At 37.6% G+C, this 21,195-nt stretch overlaps 1 protein-coding gene across 1 annotated transcript in view; it reads left to right on the top strand.

Annotated features, from left to right (window-relative positions):
• The first annotated feature begins 341 nt into the window (after positions 1 to 341).
• Positions 342 to 21,195, top strand: part of RXFP1 (relaxin family peptide receptor 1) — a 52,420-nt gene continuing 31,566 nt past the window's right edge. Inside the window, exons 1-2 of the mRNA XM_075709492.1 lie at positions 342 to 390; positions 19,562 to 19,717. Of these exons, the coding sequence (XP_075565607.1) occupies positions 342 to 390; positions 19,562 to 19,717 (205 nt within the window). The remainder of the gene's footprint in view (positions 391 to 19,561; positions 19,718 to 21,195) is intronic.

Consider the following 21,195-nt stretch of genomic DNA (forward strand, 5'->3'; position numbering starts at 1 on the left):
TTTGTGCAGCAGCAGCAGCTTTCCTTGGGGCAGACCCCTGTCCACGCACATCCCAGCCTTCGCCTGCTGCAGAGCAGACCCCATCCTGTAAGGGAGAGGCTGAGGAGCCGGTGTGCTCCCAGAAACTTTCCTGCCTGCACGCGTGTGTGTGCCAGAGAGCGGGGAGAGAGGGAGACCTAGCGCAAAGGAGAGTAAGGGAGGAAGGCAGGGGAGAGAAGGGAGCTTGCTTCATGCTCTGCTGAAAGCTGTCAGAGCAGACCGTACAAGCAACACGCTGGCTGGTGTGCAATTTAAGGGACAACGTTCATTGACTTTATTCATTGAACTGCTGAAGGACAGATATGACATCCGACTGCTGCTTCTATATCTTCTTGCTTATTGGTACCAAAGGTAAGTGTACCTGGCTTTTTTTTTCTTGTTTTGAACATTGCAATGCAGATAGCTGATAAGCGTCAGTAGTGGATTTTTTAAAAAACTATGATATCTCGGTGTTATTTTACAGTTTTTCATGGCAATTATTCTTTGGTAGAATCGAAGTGTAATGCAGTCTCTCAAGGTTACTAGCTACATGTAAGGATCAAATATTTTTGTACTTATTGCTTTGAGAGTTACTATTAATAGTTATAAGCTGAAATTAAATAAGAAACAGTTTAAACATTGCATAAATACTTGCTGTAAATATTTAATGAAGGTACATATAGAACTGAGTCATTTCAGATGCCTTGAAATCCACATTTTAGACTCAGTTCTGTAGTTTGTAGTGATACTGTGCAGTGCTACTAGAATTGGTAGTTCTCAAAAACTGGATTGTGTTCAGGTATCAGGAATTTTTCCCCTCTGATTCAGCATGGTAGGCAATACAGCATGCAAGATAGAGACTGAATTAAATTTACGTTTTCCTTCAGGTGCAAATCTCTTCAGTATGGTGGGAGTTACACCTGACCTTCTGCTTACTTTAGTAATGTCTTCTTCATTCTGTTTGAGTACTGTGTTTGTAAGTGCTGCTTTCGACTTGGGTAAAGCTGTCCCTGTGAAGCTGCTGATACTGATCTCTATGTTGGATTTTCCTAATGATTATAGTTTTCTTTAGTTGTAATTTTACATTAAAAGTTGCTTTTTATTGCACTATGTCAATACTAAAATAATGTTTTATTAAGTTTGTAGATGAAATAGCTACCCTTTGCAATATCAACTGCTTTGTTAAACTAATAGGAGCATAAGGTTGAATTCTGCCACCTTCTTCTGTATTGAACAATAGCTTGCTCTCATTCCTGCTTTTATATTAAACTTTTTGGGGTTTACATGTGTGTACTATACTGCTTAATATAAGATTTGTAAGAGATGTTGTCCATGTTAGGAGTTTGGGAAGTGGAGCTCCACTTACAGTTATTTTTATGGTTGTAAAGCTTAGTTAAATCTATGGAAAAACTCTAAGAAGTTCTATTATGTTTTGGAGGAATATACAATATGTGAGATGGAAGCATGAAAAAAACAGTGGCATTAATGTATTTGGAATTAAGCAGGCTGTGATAATGAGATCTTATAAAGCCTGTGAGTTTCATGTGCCTCCATGTTATCCATGAGCAATAATCCAATATTTAAAGGTAGTACTTCAAGGTATGCAGAATAAAAGCTAAAAGACTTCAAACAAATTAAGCCTTTCACATTACTGTTTTCTATATCAAAACAGCAAAATGTTGAAACATTCATGCAAGATGTGTAAATTATTATTGGCATAATTTCTGCTGGGTTAAATTCATCTCAGCTGTGGAATTTATAAAACATATCAAAATATATTAAAACATGTTGCAAAATAGGATAGCAGATGAGGACTCTGAATGACTACAGTCCTAGCAGAATAGTTATGATGGCTATTACTTTTTAAGGTGTTTATTGGCTCATCATATATAGCGTATTATAACACATATAAGAAAACCACATGGCTCATCTAGATTTGTTAGAGAGAAGCAGTGCACTCACAGATTAAAGCATGTGCATGCCTGGAGTCTCTGCCACCTGTTAGTGGTCTATTTTGCACCAAAATGGGTTCCTGTTTAGTGCCACTTCTCCTAACCTCGCTCAGTACACAGTTCATAGCTTCACTGTCTTTCAGAGCTTTAGCCAGCAATCTGAATCGTAACCACATCTACAAGTTGGCTGATTTCATCCACACAATGAATTTAATCTTTGCTCAAGCCTTTAGGCTAGCTGATATTAAAACAAACACTCCTAAAGTAAGTATAGTTGTTCTTAGAAATTGCATTTGTGGTTTGTGGACTGCTAGAAGTTCAGTGGTAAAGTTTTGTTGTGTTTGTTTTTCCTAATTTCTACAACTCACAGATGCTCTTAATTCTTTAAAAAGTAAAATGAGAAATGTCTGTCATACAAAAACTACTCTCGCCTGACCCATCCATATCAATTCAACCTATGTCTGCTTAGTTTTCCATTCAACAGCTAAAGCTGCACACAGATTGGTCCAATAGCTGCTTTATTTTGCTCTCTTCCTTCAGATTCTTCATTAAATCTTTTTATATGAAAAACTTTCCTTCCAAAATCCAAATAATCAAACTAATCCAAATAATTAAGCTTTTTATGCACCAGCAACTCTCAGCAGCTGCCTGACTACTTTCCTATATGGAATACACTATACCAGGTAGAGTGTCTCTTTAAAAACAAAGGAGCATCTACACCATGGTTTTCACCAGTGCAACAGCATCAGTTGTAACATGGAGAAAAGTAAATTTCAGAATCTGGTTGTGGAAATGGCAGCATTGAATGGGTAGCCAGGATAAGCGTCTGCCTGGGTGGCTTGCCCCCCTTGAGAAGCTAGCAGGTCACTTAGGTGTGTGGCTGGCATTGCACTGGCTGCTGCCACATCTTCTCTCTTAGTAAAATAATCAACTAATCACTTCGACAACCATAGTGCACATTTGTGTCTTCAGAGTCACTTTGATTATTTTCTGGGGACAAAAACTATTTTGTCCTCCTGGAGTTTGGCTAAGCCACAGACTCTCAAACAATCCATTTATCAATCATTGAGAAAAACAGATAGAGCATTAGTATCTAAAACTTCAAAGTGAATTCCAAAAGGAATTTGGCAGGCTTCTTGTGGAAAACAGTTGTGACACTATTTTAACCCTGTATGCTCTGTGCCTCTACCTGAAGTTTTCCAATCCTATTTCTGCTTGTGCCTACAGTTCCCCCGCCCGCTTCTTTCTGTTCTTCCCTTTGTGGGGTTGTTTTTTTTTTTTTTCCTTCCCTCACTTCAAAATGCCAAAGAAAACTTTCTTAAAACCATGTGAAACTTGTTAACCCTTCTGGTACTGCATGCACGTGACAGCTGTTTTCAAGGCCAAGATCTCTTATACCAAATGGTTTCTGTCAAATCTGGGAAAGAGACCACCACAAATCATTTGGAGAAGTGCAAGTTTATGATTTTGTAAGATAGTGCTGTTGTTTACATAGTTTGTAACAAATTTTAAGATCCTTTCCAGATTTGTAAATAGGAAAATGAAATTACTTCAGCCTTTGCACAAGCTCAAATAATCATCATGTAACAATAATTTTTGGTTATTTCTTCCTTCATTTAACTTGGGCATTAATCTGACTGGCTTCCTGTGGCTAGAAGAATAATGTGCATCTTGTGTATCTATGTGTACAACAATATTTAATATCTTTACAGAAAATCAGGGATGAAGACTAGATTTTCTGAGGAAAATTTCCTCTAATGTCAGTTAGAGGGTAGTGAAAATTCTACACAATATAAAACTGAAGCTCTGAAAGTTAGATCATTGCCATCTGCACAGGCTGGTCTGCCTGCAACTGCTGCATGGGCAAGGATGCTTTCACATCTCCATTAATAGTACGAGGGGCAACCCAACTTGCAAATCTGTCTTGACTGTTTATAGCAACTCTACCAGACTTGAACCGTTTGCTCTGAAATTTTATATGCAATATGGACTTTTTTTCACCTTGAGCAAGAAGACAAGGAAAACTTTACCAAAATCATTTCAGTTTTTCAGAAAGTGAGGAATTGGTACTATGCCTGTGTTGAATGGTTATGGGAATCTTGTATTAAGCAATGTCTGTTCTCAAATGAATAAAGACTTCTGCAGTATTCCTCTACAAATCACCGTGTCTGAGAGAGAGTCCTCTGACAGGCCAACCCACTAGAGCTAATGAATCTGTTCAAGCCTAGTTGTAGTAGTGTAAAAATTAACCTTCTCTAATGGATGTTCCTGGATGCTAGAGACTAGTGTGAAACTCATCAGAGGAACTGTCACCAGTGATCTTGGCAAGAGTTTCCTGGTGGTGCTGTGTCCTATACTTTGAAGCCATCAAATCAGACTTTGAAATGACTGGTTCAAGGCGGGGAGGTATAGGAAGCTGAGAGGATCAGGAAGTTATATCGGTTGTGTCTGAAAGAAAGAGAAGGTGAAAATATATTGGGAAGGGCTGAGCGAGGACACTGAAGGCAAGGGCTTAAGGGAGAGGAAGGTGGGACAGGAGGGCTGAGGGAAAAGGCTAAGGCTACTTGGAAAGGGAAAATGAAAATCAGAAAGGCTATTAGTCTGGGGGGGTAGAGACTGATGAAAGGAATGTGTGAGAGGGAGCCAGCAGGGAACAGTGAATTAATTAAAGGAGAAGGACAAGGAACTCTGAGAGAAGGGAGTGTCTGAAGAATAAAGTCAGAGGATGGTGAGACCAGAACCATAGTCCAGAACTAGGACCCTATGCAGACAGAAGGGGAGGAGAGGATGCAAAGCAGGTCGTGATTAGGCAAGAAAGCATGGAAATGAGGTAAGCAGCCAGGGCAAGGAAAAGATGAGACTGAGCAGAAAAAGGAGTTGTGCTTGGTGGGGTGAGCACTGGGCTACAAAGTGGGAAGGAAGCTCAAGATTTTCCTGTTGCTTACTGTCTTCTTGCAAAATGTCTCCCCCTGCGTAACTCCTCTGCTCTGAGGCTGGTAATTAACACTGTCGGATCACTCTACCCTCTCAAATACCAAAGATCTGGAAAGCTAAAGGATCTGAACTAGTGACGCAGCACGGTGTCATGCTATGAAATGTTGGAGGAAAACTGCTATCCTCTTTTACTAGTCTGGGATCTATACTAGTCTGGGACCTATATCAAAGAATGTTATTAATTTTGCAAACTCAGTGCTTAGGAATTGAGACAAAGGATGCAATCTTAATTTGTCCTGTGTGCGCATACTATGTTTTCTTCATGCTACAGCTCTGCAAAAACTTGTGCTTTGCGTACTGCATTTGAAGAATTAATCGGAAACATGCAGTGAATTGTGCTGCCTGTGCGACCCCTTATTCATTTGCTGTAGAAGATAAAGATAAAATGTGAATGAGGCTGGGGATTACAAAATGATGGCCGTGTGATAAAGGCAACTGAACTCTGCTGTGGAAAACTGATTTCTGTTCCTGACTCCTGCCCCAGACAGTGGTGCTCTAAATGCTGCATAAATGGATAATAATTATATGGCAGGTTTTCTAGGTTTTTTGGCTTGATCATCCTGATGTGGCAGTGTTCATTTCACAGCTGTCACTGAAATCTGTAAAAACTGTACTTTAAATAATCTGTGAAGCTGATTCTGAAAGTAGGAACCTAAAATTAGCAGAAACACTTGCCATACATATGTTAATGTCTCAGCTCCCCATCTGAGCAATAATACCATATTCTAAACTGTAATCTAAGCAATCTGTGAGGACTTAAAAATGGGAAGTTAATTATTGGAGCTGTATGACCGCACTAATGAGGAATTTAATATCGTAACTTGTAAGTGGTTAGACTGTAGACTAAGCAGTGGGGTGTCAGTAATCCATTAGAAGACTAATCAAAGTGTGAGTAAAATGCCTGTAGTATTATATGGAAGGGTGTTTGCAGAAATGTATCCGATTTAAAGATCTGTGACAGAATTTGAATGTGTGCTGCTAATAACTGATGTTGCACATAAAGAAGTGACTTTGTAAAGAAGTAATGCACAATATTATGCACAATATTATGCTCGCTATCTGCTGTGTTTGCCCTCAGTGCTCATGAAGGATCCAGCACGCAGCTGACTTGTGTGACCTGTCACACAAGTCAATACAGATGCCAGGAAGAATAACTGATGGGAAAATGTGGGTTTGAATGAGTCTCTGGAGCCATCAGCTGTGTCCTGTCGGGAAGAGCTGGCCCTGGGAGGGCAAGTTGTCCCTGTATACCTGATGTCAGGGGATTCTAGAAGGTGGCTGGGCAGCAGGCAGGAATAGCCCAGCAGCAGTTATCCTGATCATGCGGGAATTGTGCACATGAGATCACTTAGCAGAGTTTATCCAGAGAGGATGTTGAATCACCCAGTCCTGTATACCACAGGTCATTGTGTTCTGCCCGTGTACTCTGTAGCAATCCCGGTCAAAATGTTTATTCTCGGTCAAGTAATTGTTTCCTCCAGAGGAGAGCAAGTGTCACTACAGCACTAAGAGTGGCAGAGGCTGTACAGTGACTGAGACTTGAAGATGTGCAGAAGTCTGCTAAAGCAGGTGAACATTGCCTCTTTCTCCTCTGCTCTGCAGAGAAAATAAAAGCACTGACTTGACCTGGGAGAGGAGTCGTCTTCCCATCACAAACCTGACTGTTAGTGCTGTGCTGAACATGGGGAAAAAGGCACAGTGCTTGGAAAGGTGGTGATGGTGGTATTTTTTTTACTTAGAAACTTTTTTTTTTTATTGTTTTACTTTGTTTTTCAGTTGCAATTAAAAAAAGAGATCTAAAAATAGGTGAGGGAGCAATAGACCAGCTCTTCTTTGGAATCAACTACTAAGAACAGCATCCTTTCATGAAACTTAAGTTCTGGCCACAACATAGTTAAAGCCAAAGTTTGCGCTGTATGGAAAAAAAGGGACTGTATTAATGAATTTCAAAGCCATGTGATTGTCGGTCAAATGCCTTGATTAGTCTGAAGAAGTTAATAGTAATACAGTCAACAAAGATGATCTGCATTTTTAGAGGTTTATTAAGGAAGGCCCATCTACCATGAAAATACACTCCTTGGTGTCATTTTCTGGTCTTCAATTCCATGTTAAAACATGTGAATTAACTGTTATGTTGTCTTACCCAGGAACTATAGACTCTGGTTTTCAGAAATTTTCATTCTTTTCTAGTATTAAAACAATACTGCAGGCCCCTAGTTCTTTTGGTAGTTTCTTCATATTTCAAAACCTGTTGTATAATAACATTAGTTTCAAAGTGTTTCTCAACTAATTCCTTTGAAATTCCTCCTATGGCTGGTTTGAAAATATTTTCATTTAGAAATGCTGCTTTATCTTCAGTACAGATTTTCAGCATCAAGCAGAAAGAATACAACCACTTTCTTCTTTCCAATTACATATCAGAAATGGGTATTGAATAGTTGGGCTTTTCTATACTCTAAAGACTTATAAGTCTTGTTAGGTTTTTCTTTTTCTTAATATGTTTTAGAAAAAACAGTTATTTTTAAATAAGTACTGATTATTTCTCTAGCATGCTTTACCTATACTTTTTTAGTTTTTATCACTATTTGACTTTTTTTTTTAATCTTTCATTTACATACTCACTGCTTTCGCATCATCTTTTAACCAGATTGGTTGCTTGCCTAGAGAAATAGTTCTTGTATTTATGGATGTGCAGCTTTGGAGAATCTAACAGTTATTTTTGAATAATCAGTCACATCAACAACTGTTTTAAGTAGTGGGATGTGATCTTGTAAGTTACAAATAAGTTGTCCTGATATAATTGCCTTATTCAATCTATAACAGAAAAAAAAAAAAAAAAGTGTCCAGATTGTGATGTCTGGTAACACAAAAAACTGTTTAGTAATTAACTCTTCTTTGAAATAAGGTATCATAACAAAAATTCTCCATTTTAGGTGTGAAATTTTAAGATTTACTCTCTGGACATGTCTAGCAACATCATGTACATTTTATGTAGGGAAGCATTAGGAGCTAAGAATATTTAATACATCTTTACTGGGTAGACTATAGGTAATTGTATAATTGTATAGGTCAAATAAAGTAAGGATCTTGCAGTTAAAAAAAAAAAGTACTGTCTTTAATATGATAGACAACAAAAGTACACAGACACATTGACTTTAGATCATAAATGTCCTTTCATATCCTGTTGTGTGTGATTTGAGATGTCTGTCAAAGCATTTAGCTATGTAACTTTTAAAGCCGTGGCAAAAACTGCGTTCCAATACTTTCTCTTCTCAGTCCCCTTTCCACTGTCATGATACATCTATCACAACAGCCTCTTACGATCCCCGCTGAGACCAAGGCTGTATTTTTCTAGGCACTCTTCTGCATGCCTCGCCCCCAAAAGCCCACTGTTTGAGTCAGCAAGTCAGATGTGGGGTGAACACCTTACGGAAAGGTGTCACAGGACCAGTGTGATGCAGCAGATCCCTGTTGGAGCAAGCCTCACCTCCTCCCAGCCATGTGTCCTGCCTTGTGTGCCACGCTAGGGATGGATCATGATAGTACTACTCTAATTCAAGCGACGTTTCACAGAGCGTGCTTTCGCTTGTGTTGGCAACGAGAAAACAGTGTCAGGAATGGACATCATCATGTGTTGATTTAGCTGGACTGGGGTCGAAAGGAAGAGAAGGAGGAGCTATAGACTATGTGGAGGCGAAATCCATCAGTAATCCATGCAAATGTACAGTTTAGCCAAACTGCATCTAAAATGGAGACAAACTTCTGAATGTAGTTTCTTATTATCTTTTCTAACTTGGTTGGGAAAAATTAATATCCATATAACTTACACCTATATGTTGCTAGTGCAACTTTTCTTTGTGTGCATTAACAATTGTATAAACTCTAAAAGTTATGATATTAAAATGTATAAATCTTAATCTGCATGCACATTTTTATATAACCTGCAAAAGAAGAAATAAGCCAGATGTGTCTGATCATGGTTCAACAAGCTAACATTATTCACTTTAAGAAAGTCAGAAATTCTATTAGCTTGAGATAATTTCTGTTTTATGGCACTTTAACTGGAGTGTCACTATTTATAGTGGTGAGTTATGTTCACTCATAGTAAAATATAGTAGAGATTAGAAAACCTGTGATTTTAAAATTTAATCAAATATTCATGAGTCAGAGTCCAATAATAATGCGTTTATTTAAGCACAGTGTCTGCAAATTGATTTTTCAGAAAATAGTCCCGTGAGCTCTTAGAGGACAAAGTCTCCAAAATACTTTCAAATTGTTTCACTTCAGAACAGAACAAAGGATTCCATTTTTATAATACTTCAGGAGGGTGGAATCTTATAGATTTATAGGGCACAGCAACCTCCCAAATCTGAACTTGTAGTTCTATATTAAATTTAAATTCTTAATAGTTATAAATGGTTCTTAGTAACAAAAGTATGTGAATAAATAAATATATCAGATAATCCTGTCTCAGGCTCACCAAGAAATAATATATTTTTATTGTTACAAAATTAATCTTAAGTATGCTTCAGAGCTTCATTTTAAGTTATGCTGGCTTAGTTCCATAGTGAGAACTATCATTAAAATCCCTTTAGCCTTTATAAAAGGCACAATGAATGAAAAAAACAGATTATGTTTCATATTTCAAATACTTTGTGTAGGGCTCCCAAAACACTTTTTTCCATTTCTCTCTCTGGAGTCAGATAGGAAAAGCTTACCTGAGAGTATTTTACGAAGATTTATTTAAGATTGTGTTACTTGGGAGAGGAGGAAAAATATTGTGGCTTCTGAAATTGTGGCTGATATGCGGCTTGCTTAGTTCAAGTGACTCTGTAGCAAACTAAAAGACTAAAGAACAAAAGAAGATGGAGAAAGAGAAAATAAAATCTCCCACTGGACCCCTTCAGGTTCTTTTCCTCAGCCTGTCGTCGGGCTGGCTGTTCTCAAATCTATTTGTCTCTCATCAGTGTTGCAAGATGTTCATTCTACCAGTCCTCTCCCCATCTCCCCCCCATCACAAGAGCATACCAAAGCTGGTATGAAAGAAGTTACAGCTAAGTCAGGCAATTTTTAGTTGGGGGGGGAGGAGGAGACACAGGCACGGGGGAAGAAAAAAAGGAAGATAATTTTGCCCTTTTTGACCTAAGAAAATTTAAGCAAAGTGTTATGATCTTTTAGATTGTTTTCTGTTATGAAGAGAAGTTAATAATAGTCATGCAATTCTTTGCTATTCTGCTCATTTACAGAAAATGTATTCTTAGAACATCATATAATTAGTATATCAGCAAGTAATTTCCCTGTTCGTTGCCTTTCTAATTTCATTCCCTTTTTCATTGCAGCTTTCTCTTAGGGCTTTGCTACAAGTACTTTCTCATCTCCTGGATTTCTTTTTACTTCCATGCATGAATGCACATGTACACAAACTCCTCTCCTGTATATGATGTTGTGTCATGAAAGTCACTTAAATCTCCCTTTTCTTTATGGAAACTGAAGAGATGTATTACAAATGTCTGGTTTTGTCTAATTTAAATAATTTAGTTTTAACTAAATAATTTAGTTTCACTTTTGCTTACTTTACATATGGCTGACTGGGTTAACTTATGCAAAGCAACAAGTCTGAAGTGAACTTCTTTACGGTAATCTCTACTTACTGTCATTATGTATTTAAATTCAGAATGCTGGTGATCCAGATGAGGTGAATGACTGTTGCTTGAGGGATGTTAATTTATTGACAACCAGCTGTCCTTGATCCTCTTGGCTAAAGTACATTTTAAATTATTTGATTGCTCAGAGTTTAAAAAAAAAAAACCAAACAAACCCAACAGAGTTAAAAAAAAAAAAAAAAAACCAAAAACAAGACCCAACTTTATTAGCTTACCACTAAGCATGTTATGAGATAGGAAAATAAACATAAGATACATGGCAAACACTGCTATATAAGACACTTTTTTCCCTGGGATTACAAAACATCAAAAATGCCATTCCTGGTGTGAAGCTTCAGAGATTTTTTTTTTTTTTAACGCAAGATCTTTTTTTTCCTTTTAAACACATGTCTTTAAATCATTAACTCTTACCAATGTGGTGCTTTAAAGGAGGAAAAAAAAATGATTATTTGAAACAGATTTCTTTTATCTTTGGGGCTCAAAGAGCCAGCCCAAGCACACTCCTCAGTGGTTATGAGGAAGAATCAGATCCTGGAAGGGGAGTTTTCCTTGATTTTGATGGGTAGCCATTGCCTTTCTGGGCCTTTCAGGTGGGATGGTACTGACTAGCACCGTGTATTTAACATGTTTACGTTGGTGCCTTCATTTTTGTTCTATATCTAACGCCACCCAAACAAAACCCTAACGTTTCATGTGTCCAACTTTAGACTTGATATCGCACCACTGTGAAAAAGAGATTAGTGAAATCAAAGGAGTTACACCAATGCGGAACAACACTAGGGCAAAGGAAAGCCTACCTTGATGTATTTTCTACTGGAAGTCATGTCAGAATACAGAGATAGAAATTATTTCTAAACAGAAATAATGGTCAGATATCATTTAAATTCAGTGTATTTGGGGAGAGGAAGAAAAGGGGAAGTGGAGTGACAGAAAGGTTTGGCTCTGCTCATTAATTTGTGTCTTTTTAGATGTTGTGCGGAATCCTCATCCTCTGGGAATGCCCTACAAAATTTGAGTTTCCAGATAAAATTCATTATACTACATACTGGGGCTTTTTCAAAAAATATTATCTCTTTCAGCTCTTTCTGTGCATCAAAATCTTTTTATTCTAAGTTCTGTGTAAGCAGAACAAAAAGACAAATTAATAAATGGTGTAAGAGCCAAATCCTCTGGCAAGGTGCCACGTGACCAGTCTGAATTGCTCTACTGCCAGTTTCTGGCCCTGGAGTGGATTTATCTGGCAGTTATACAAAGAGGATCTTCCAGCACTATAGCTGGATTAATTAGACTGAATTACCTGTGGCATAACTGACAAATAACTTCAGTAATTTTGTTATGAGATTGGAGTCTATATTTTCAAAAAGGTAGTAAAAATTTTCTGCTTTGGAAATTCTTCTGAAATGAAAGCATTGTGAAACCCACAGCAAGACTTAAAGGTACTATATGAAATTAAAATCCAAGATAATGACCAGACTGGCATGCAATATAGACAGTCATAATATATGTATCTTTTGTGCTAAAATCCTTTGCAATGTATTGTGTTTAATGAAAACAAACATTTTATATAGTCAGTCATAAACTTACGTGTGTAGTTCACGTACTATGTATTCCTAGAATGACATCTAATATGGTCTACTAAAGATAAATGTAATGCAATAAAACTGAAAATGTAATTCTGTTTGCAAGAACAACAGCCAAAATACAAAAAATTGCTAGAAATGAAGCTGTCACAGCCATTTGGCATTCTGAATAAACACCACTGTGTCACTTGCACCCAATAAAATCTAAAATTACAAACATGATGCATATGCTATACAGATATTTAGAAAATGCTATAGACATCAGGGATGAACAATTAGCAAAGGAAGACAGGAGCAAATCACAGAAAAGGCAATGTAGTCATAACAGTTTAATTATACTCCTGTGGGGATCCTGTACAGATGTTTAAATCTATTAAACCACTGATGCTTTGCCTCAGGGATTAATGTATCTATTGCTACTAGAGCAAGGTCTATTTTGGTCTACAAATTTTGCCCAAGGGGTTACTCCAAACACGTACATTAACAGCATTGAAGTTCAAGTGCATAAACTGTTTTTTATTCTTGTATGAAACTAGAATCTATTTTCAATATGTCATTTATGGACAGTTTTTAAATGTTAATAAAAATAATTTTAATAGTATGGGATTCCCATTACATATTGACAGCAATCACTAGAAAGCTTTTCCTAAAAGAAATATCAGGTTTAGGAGAGTCTTTATAAAATTACATGCTTGGAGGAAAAAAAAAAAAAAATGCATTCCCACTGATAAAACTGTAATAAGTTAAATAAAAGCATGCAAAGGTTAACTTCATATTTCTATTCTGAAATTCGGGAGGTACTGGTGGATGAAAAGCTGGACATGAGCCAACAATGTGCGCTTGCAGCCCAGAAAGCCAACCGTATCCTGGGCTGCATCACAAGAAGCGTGGCCAGCAGGTCGAGGGAGGGGATTCTGCCCCTCTGCTCTGCTCTGGTGAGACCCCACCTGGAGTACTGTGTCCACCTCTGGGGCCCTCAGCACAAGAAGGACATGGACCTGCTGGAGCGGGTCCAGAGGAGGGCCACAAAAATGATCCGAGGGCTGGAGCACCTCTCCTGCAAGGCCAGGCTGAGAGAGTTGGGGTTGTTGGAGAAGGCTGGAGGGAGACCTTATTGTGACCTTCCAGTACTTAAAGGGGGCCTACAGGAAAGATGGGGACAATCTTTTTAGCAAGGCCCGTTGTGACAGGACAAGGAATAATGGTTTTAAAGTAAAGGAGGGTAGATTTAGACTCGACATAAGGAAGAAATTTTTTCCAATGAGAGTGGTGAAGCACTGGAACAGGTTGCCCAGAGAGGCGGTGCAGGCCCCATCCCTGGCAACATTCCAGGTCAGGTTGGACGGGGCTGTGAGCAACCTGATCCAGTTAAAGCTGTCCCTGCTCACTGCAGGGGGGTTGGGCTGGATGAGCTCTAAAGGTCCCTTCCAACCCAAAGCATTCTACGATTCTGTGAAATACACTGGACTATCTTCATGAGATATCTCTATTTTATGATAGAGATTATGATAGTCTCTATCATAAATTGCTCCAAAATTCCCTTGTTTAGTGGGAAGAAGCTGAATAATTCAGAACGAAAACAGGAAAATTACTGTAAGACTGAACTAAATATCATTCACTTCTAGATATTATTGTTATGGACAAATTCAGACAACAAATTGTTTTTAAAAAATAAGGTATTTTTAAGATGTCACTTTTTTTTTCCTGCCATTTGATGATTCAAATGCTTCTGATCAGAGTTGGTCAACCACTTGTCACTACTATTCTTTGTCAATCATTAATCAACCATCTTTTAAGTTAAAGGAATTCATAGTTATAAACTTGTTTTATAGCCTTGTTCTGATGATTTATCTTTGAAAATAAAGGTTACAGGCCTATGAGGTCTCCTCCTCTGTATTACACTAAAGGTTTTTCAAATCCAGTTCACATGCCCTTCAAATACCTTTCAGCAAAGAGGAATTTTTTTTAATTGACTGTCATCTTGAAGTATTCAGGCTAGCACAAAAATGACAGGCAAAACCAATTTCAACTTTAATGTTTTCTCTGTTGATTCTTTCTCTTTCAGTTGAAGAAAACATTCTGTTTCAAAACAAGCATTTCAAATTAATATTTTCAGTCTTCTCTTTCTCTAGCCCATTTCCCACTGCCTCTAGAAGTACAGCAACTAAAATAAGTTATGGGAGGGTGGGAAATGTCCCACCATTTGATAAATTTGCATTGGTCTCTTTGAAAAACTTGGGCTTTTGTAGGTAAAATAACTTTCCATCATGGTAAGTACAGGGTGGATTCTTCAGTACCATGATCATTCCTTGGTCCCTGTTATCTAAGGACTCCTTTTTAAAAACAGTTGGATTTCCTCAGACCCAGTACTTTTAAACTGATAATTTACTCAGAGTGAAGAAAAACATGTTAGCTTATTTGGCTGAAGGAATTTGAGAGTCATTTCGGACTCATGGCAATGGGTTTTCATGCAATTCAAATTTTTGAAAATACAAAGATATTTTCCTGATATTATGATATACCCTTATTTGAACCTATATCAAATACAGCTGAGACTGGTGTGACTAGCAAGTACCAAGCAATGAGTAATGTTGCTTTCATTAGTTTAATTGCTTATGACTCTGTCTAATCAGCCCAGTATTGTTCCCATTACAGAGTCATATTCACTTGTTTTACGGAAGCTACAAGTAACTGTGTTAAGTTTGTGTTCTTCTAGTGCACATGTCCCTTATTTGGTTCCTCAAACAGCATTTGTGACCCAATCTCTGTTTTCAAAATTTTGTGCCATTTTCAAAGAATGCACAAAAACGGTGAGCTTCATGAATCAATTTAGCTGGAAGGAAAGCCATGTTCTCCTGGGAATATCTTGTTCTAGGCTTTCCCAAATGTGGTCCCTCTTTTGATATCATTTTATGAGAGCTTAAAGAGGGGCTGTCATGTTCTTTCCCTAGTGACTCTGCATCCATGCAACAGAGGACAGAGCCTTGCCATCTTATACTAGATGACCACCCAACTCTTGCTTATTCCTTTAAAAAAGGAAAGCAGTGGTAAACTAGTCTTATATTTTAAAGTCTAGCAGGAAAAGAGTCATCCACTTTCTTCAAGCTAGAGGAAAGATCACAGATGTCTGCCTTAGCAATAAGTGCCTCGAAGCAGCAGGTCTGAACAAGCTTATAAGGTGTATGACATGAATTCTTTTTCTTTTTGAAAGTTTGAGGAGAATCAGGGGATGGAGGGGAGCCCTAAGTACATGATAGTCAAAAATACTTAATTTGCAGAATCAAGAACATGCCTTACTGGGTAGAACATTATTCTGTATTGAGATGGAAAACATCTTGTCAGAAAGATGTTTGTGTTTTTGCCATTTGGACTGATACTAGTTTACCTATTTCTTTTCTATTTGTTCTAGAAACATTGCAAATATTTTAATATTTACTTTGATCATTATAAGGAAAAAGAAATTTGCTGTTGCAGTATAGCTGAAATGTGTGAAATTATCTCTGTGTCACCAGATGGCAGATCATTTTCTGTATGAGTTATACAGAAGAAGAGAATTTTTTTTTTACTTGGAGTATCTGTAAAAGCAAACCTTCTGCCATAATCAAGTCTGTCACAGATTTATACTTTTCATCTTCATAACTGAGACCTAAACAAATCTGTCCTAAATTCAACCTTTTCTCTAGTTTCTACCTTTGTAGCTAAATTCTTTATACACAGTTCAAAAATTTTTAGTCTTCCTTTATTTATCAGTCTGTTTGCCATATTTCTGAAAGGCGTCAGGTTTTTTTCTGTGTAAGATAACAATATTGGCCCAAACTTACTAATTATAAATCAGAAATAATTTATATTAATCAAGTCATATTAGGGTTCAAGTAGATTGTTTATATGGTTTTCTGATGGTACTGCTTCCGTATAATAGGGGGTCTTGTACTTTTACAATGCTAGTTTGGTGGTAAGAAGCAAAGCTGAGATATTCTGTCCTGGATAAGCTGTGAATGAGAACCTATAAACCAACAGAGGTACCTTTGAAGCTTGATACGTGTATGGAACAGAGACATAACCTATGGATTAATAAAAGGAGTACAAAATAACATTTTTCTTTTTCTTGATTTAACACCAATGTGAAACAGCCAGTGACATGACATGATGAAATAATCATTAATCAATGCTTTTTTAGAGCTATTCTATCAGGAAGTCATCCAGCTGTTAAAAAAAATAGACAATGAAACAAGATACTAGAAGAGTCGTTCAATTTTTTGAGAGTGGAAAATCAATAACAGGTAGAAAAGTCAACACCTTTAATACTGCATCACAAAGATAGCATGATAGATCATTATCTTGGCATGATAAACTCCAGTGTCAGTAAAGTTTGTGTTTGCAAAATAAGAAGCATTTTTTTTTTGTTGCTGTTGTTGCAGTGCTTTCTTTATATATTTTCCTCACATAAAAGACACTGTTTTAATTTCCTTAATCCAAAAGAGAATTGTTTGAATATTATCTAGCATTTTACAATGGATTTTGCTGTATTATCTCCTGTCTACCTTTGTCAGCTTTGCCAAATATTTCCTCAGAGGGTTGGGGGATTTTCCATTCATAAATCTCACGCAACCTGCAGGATCCAAACTTCTGTCTTTTTTTGCACAAAGTCATGTTAACAAGTCGATGGACAAAGACCAGTGCTTTCAATGATTCGACTAGGATGAAGTTGTTAAGTGTTGATGCCTTGTTATCTTCTTTCCCAGGCAGATATTTACATGCCGGGGTAATCTGACAGCACAAAATGAGTAATGCAGAGATTCAGAATAGATATCATAAAGGCTATAAATTTACAGAGAATTCAAAACATTATACACAGTGAGGGATTATGTACTCTTTCACAAAGAATGATTTCTAAACTGTGACAGTAAATTCAGTAATTAGTTCAGGGATTAATACTATTTGACTAATTAGTAATAATTTCTGGAAAATGCTATGAAAATCCATTGAATGATACAGTGAGAAGATAAATGCCATCATCTGAAATTTAAACTGCATGGTGATCAGCCCTTTTAATCACAAAATTCAGCTCATTCTGAATATGCCTCCTGTGTGTAGGGTAAAAAGCTTGACAAAATGTAGGGGGTTGTTTGGTTTCTTTTTTTTCATTTATGTTTAATTTTTCCATATTGTTGTCTTTTACCAGGTGTTTCAGTAGTTACTCAGATTATGACAGATAGCTGCACTGAAGGGAGCCTCAGTTGTCTGTGATTTCTATCTTTTTGCAGCAAGAGACTTTAGACACTGAGTACTACACATATTCTGTTTGCTTAATGCTATGTCTACATAAGATTTTGTTTTGGTTTGTTTTGCTACTTGTTTTTGGGTGGAACAGTTAAACATAATGTTCTGAATACAAGCACAGAACAGCAGAGAAGTTTATGAACAATATGCAAGTGTAAATTCACCCTGGGATTAGAATATAGGCTTATTTTTGGTACCTATATGTAAAGGGGATAAGAATCTTAGGCAAATGTCTCTTTGAGCAATTGCATAGGTTATACAGTTGTGGATAAAAGCAAATCAACTTTTCAAAATCACACAGTGATTGTTAGCTGGACTGTATGACTTTCTATGCAGGACACTTCTGACAGCAAAGATAATCATGAGTATATGGGAATAACAGAACATTTACCTCAGTTTCCTCTAGATACTGCTCCTACATTTCAATTTTCCACAGTTGTAAACATTGCAAGGATTTAACATGTGAAAGTTCTCCCAGAAGAGATTTCTTATCAATCTCAAGTACTTGATTCAATTTCAGGTGATTCCCTTAGTCCAGGAGAAAAATGAGGACAAAAACCAGATGTTATGTAAAAACATATTCCTCTTTAATCTGAGAAAGTTACATAAAAGATTTATACTTTGTCTTATGAAAATACGTTGGAGAAATAATTGCATGTTTCAGAAGTGGCAATTTACATCTGAACAAGCATCTCATCACAGTTAATGAAGTTTGTATAGAGTATTTCAAGTGTTCTAAGACAGCAACGAAATTTAAAATATAAATTTTCTTGGAATTTTTGTCTTTTTTTTTTTTGTGTGTGTGTGTGACAACATCCGCTAAGTCAAATGCTAACTATAATGAGGAAGTGATATTCCTTTTGGAAAGTACTTCAAAAATTAAATTAACGGTCCTTTGCAGAATGGTACTTCACTGGGTAGGCTTACTGAAGCTTTGAGAGCGCAAAGAGCACTAGGTAATATTCTGTGCTGATGATGCTTTTCTCCATTTCTGATATATTGGAGACTGAACAAATCTCATTCTGGAGTAATTTAAAACCCTCTCCATAGTATGCTCCTGGGAAGAAGTTGATCTTGTACAAGAAGAAATCTGAGTTGGCACCCTGCAATCCGTTGCAAAAGCCATAGATCAGTTGTGCTTACCCTGGAAAAAGTGGTGGTGGCAGAATTTGTCCCTCAGGTGCACTGGAGGGACTGGTAAGGCATCATGCATCTGCAAATGTGGGTAACTGGAGCCTCTGTAGTACATAGAACTGAGGAGCAGAAGACAGATAGAGTCCTTCAGATGCCCTGGCTGTCCCTCATTAGCTCCCCTCTACCTTTCCCCTCAGAACTGCTTGCATGAAGTCCCTGTATTCTGTGAAATTACTTCCTATAAAGTATGAGCTTAACATCAGCATCTGTGCATCTAAGCGTCAGACTGATAGACTCTGAATAATATCTCCAAATTTTTCGGACCAGGCTGACAACTCTTCCAAAGGATTCATAATGGCACCTTTATGTGGTCTTACTCATTCTTCAGCAAAACCACATCATAGATTTGATCTTACTTTCCTTGTTCTTTGATGCTTGATCAGTTTACATCTAGTAATTGCTTTAAAATTAGAATACATTTGAAAATACATAATTCTGACTTTGTATAAAGGGACTTATCTATCTGGGTCTAAAATTTCAGCACAAATTAATATAACCCGTATCTGCATGGCTTATCTGGTATATTGCTATAATAAATTAATTTCTAGTGCAAAGAGAAATAATCCTTTTAAATAGTGGCCTTAGGTCATTTGTCTTGTATGATTAGCATTTCCATCTTATTACTAGGACGCATGGGGGGGAATTACCTGGTTGCTTTATATCAAAGCAAATTTTAATTAGCTGACGATATAAATGTTTTTTGCCAAGTTAACAAGTACTTAATATACTATTGTAATTGCACGTCCAATGAGCTAAATGTATTTATCGCTTGATATTCACATTCAAATGCAAATGAGTATTTATAAAAGCATAATCTCAAAGACCTTTAAACATTAAGAACGCATCTTAAAGTAGGCATGTTCCTTCTGTTTCTATTTAGTCATCCAGGACTCTTTGGAAGATCCTGTTTCTGGAGTTGGGGTCAGGTGCCCCCTGGGCTACTTTCCATGTGGCAATATCACAAAGTGTTTGCCCCAACAACTTCACTGTAATGGTGAGGATGACTGCGGGAATCGGGCCGACGAAGACAACTGTGGTACGTGGTTGAGACTTCTCTTTGTGTCTAGAACCTGCGGTCACTGAAACCCATGCAGTGCTCACACTAAATAGAGAGCTGCAGAGTGTTAGGAATACGAAAGTTAAATGTTTTGCAGAAGATACAGCAGGTCTTTTGTTCAGCTAATAAAGCCACCCAATAAGGTATTTGCTAGGAAAGGAGGACAGACCACTTTGGGGTTTTTTTGTGTATGGTATCAGTTTATCCAATTTTATCCCTGCTTTGAACTTCTTTGCGCGTGTCATTTTGATGTGTACAAATAGATGTACATGATCTAGCAAAGATCTCTGCTGAGGAGAGCTAGATGTATCTGCTAACAGAGTTTATATAAAGCTTAATGTGACTTTTAAACCTGGCTTGGAAACATAATTTAGAAGAATTTTCAAGTTTTTTCAGAAATCTTTTATGTCCTAATTTGGGAGAAAAAATGTGACTGTGTGAGTGTGCTATGCAAGCTGCACTGCTACCAGGCTTTGGGGTTTGGAAATGTCAAAATCTCAGGGAATACACATAGTCAGGTCACGGCTGCCTGCTGTTGTGATCCTTGTCACTCCTGGCCCCACTGGATGGTAGCAGTGAACTTGACTTGGTTTGTAGGCTTCACCCCTGCTGCAAACTGAGTAGGGCCAGGGCACGGGCTTTGCACTGGCACTTACTTCTCCACGCCGCTTATTCATGAGCATGGCCCCAGAACAGCTTTAGTCTGTGCTGAGCAACATCTCTCACACAATGCCTGCACGTAGCTTAGGTGGCACAGATCTGTGATAGTCTGGGAAAGCCCTCCCTATATTTTGTGAGAAGAGAGCTTAGCCATTTGGTTGTGAGCTATGACCACACTGAGAGAAAATCAGCCCTAGCACATTTTATTTATTGGTATTGTCAGCTTACTAACAGGCTGGATAGTTTCAGAGCTATTGTCCAGAGTTGCTGATGAAACTAGACTTCTTATTCCTTAGTAGGTTGTCTGTAGCCACGGAGGGCAGCCAGATGCATGGTGCCCTGCCTCACACGTTGCCTCCAGCTCCCCGGAGCCAAGCAGGTGAACTGTTTGCCTGTCCCAGCCAGGCACGCTGCCATCGGAGCTCAGGTCGGGGGAGAATTAAAATATTAAGTGAAACTTCCAAGCTATGTATACCAAAAGAAATTTTCTGAAAGACATTTCAAACAAAATATGGTAAAGGTACTTTTCACGAGCAGAGTCTCAGCAGAGTCAGTGAGGTTTTGAAAATAGTTGTTCTCATTGCATATCTGTGAAGCTGATTTTGGTACCTGTGTGTAGTATCTTATTCTTATACCTATCAAATTTCAGCATCTTATTCCGTATGAAAGTCACTTTTATTTCTAATCCTATCTAATGAACATGCAGCTTTTTCTAGTTTTATGTCATTTGCTGATGCCATAAACATACTTTGTGTTGCCAGTAATCGAAATCTTGAACAAAATTGGCTGTTGTTCTA

The sequence above is a fragment of the Pelecanus crispus genome, chromosome 4 (genome assembly GCF_030463565.1).
Source record: "Pelecanus crispus isolate bPelCri1 chromosome 4, bPelCri1.pri, whole genome shotgun sequence".
Classification (NCBI taxonomy): Eukaryota; Metazoa; Chordata; class Aves; order Pelecaniformes; family Pelecanidae; genus Pelecanus; species Pelecanus crispus.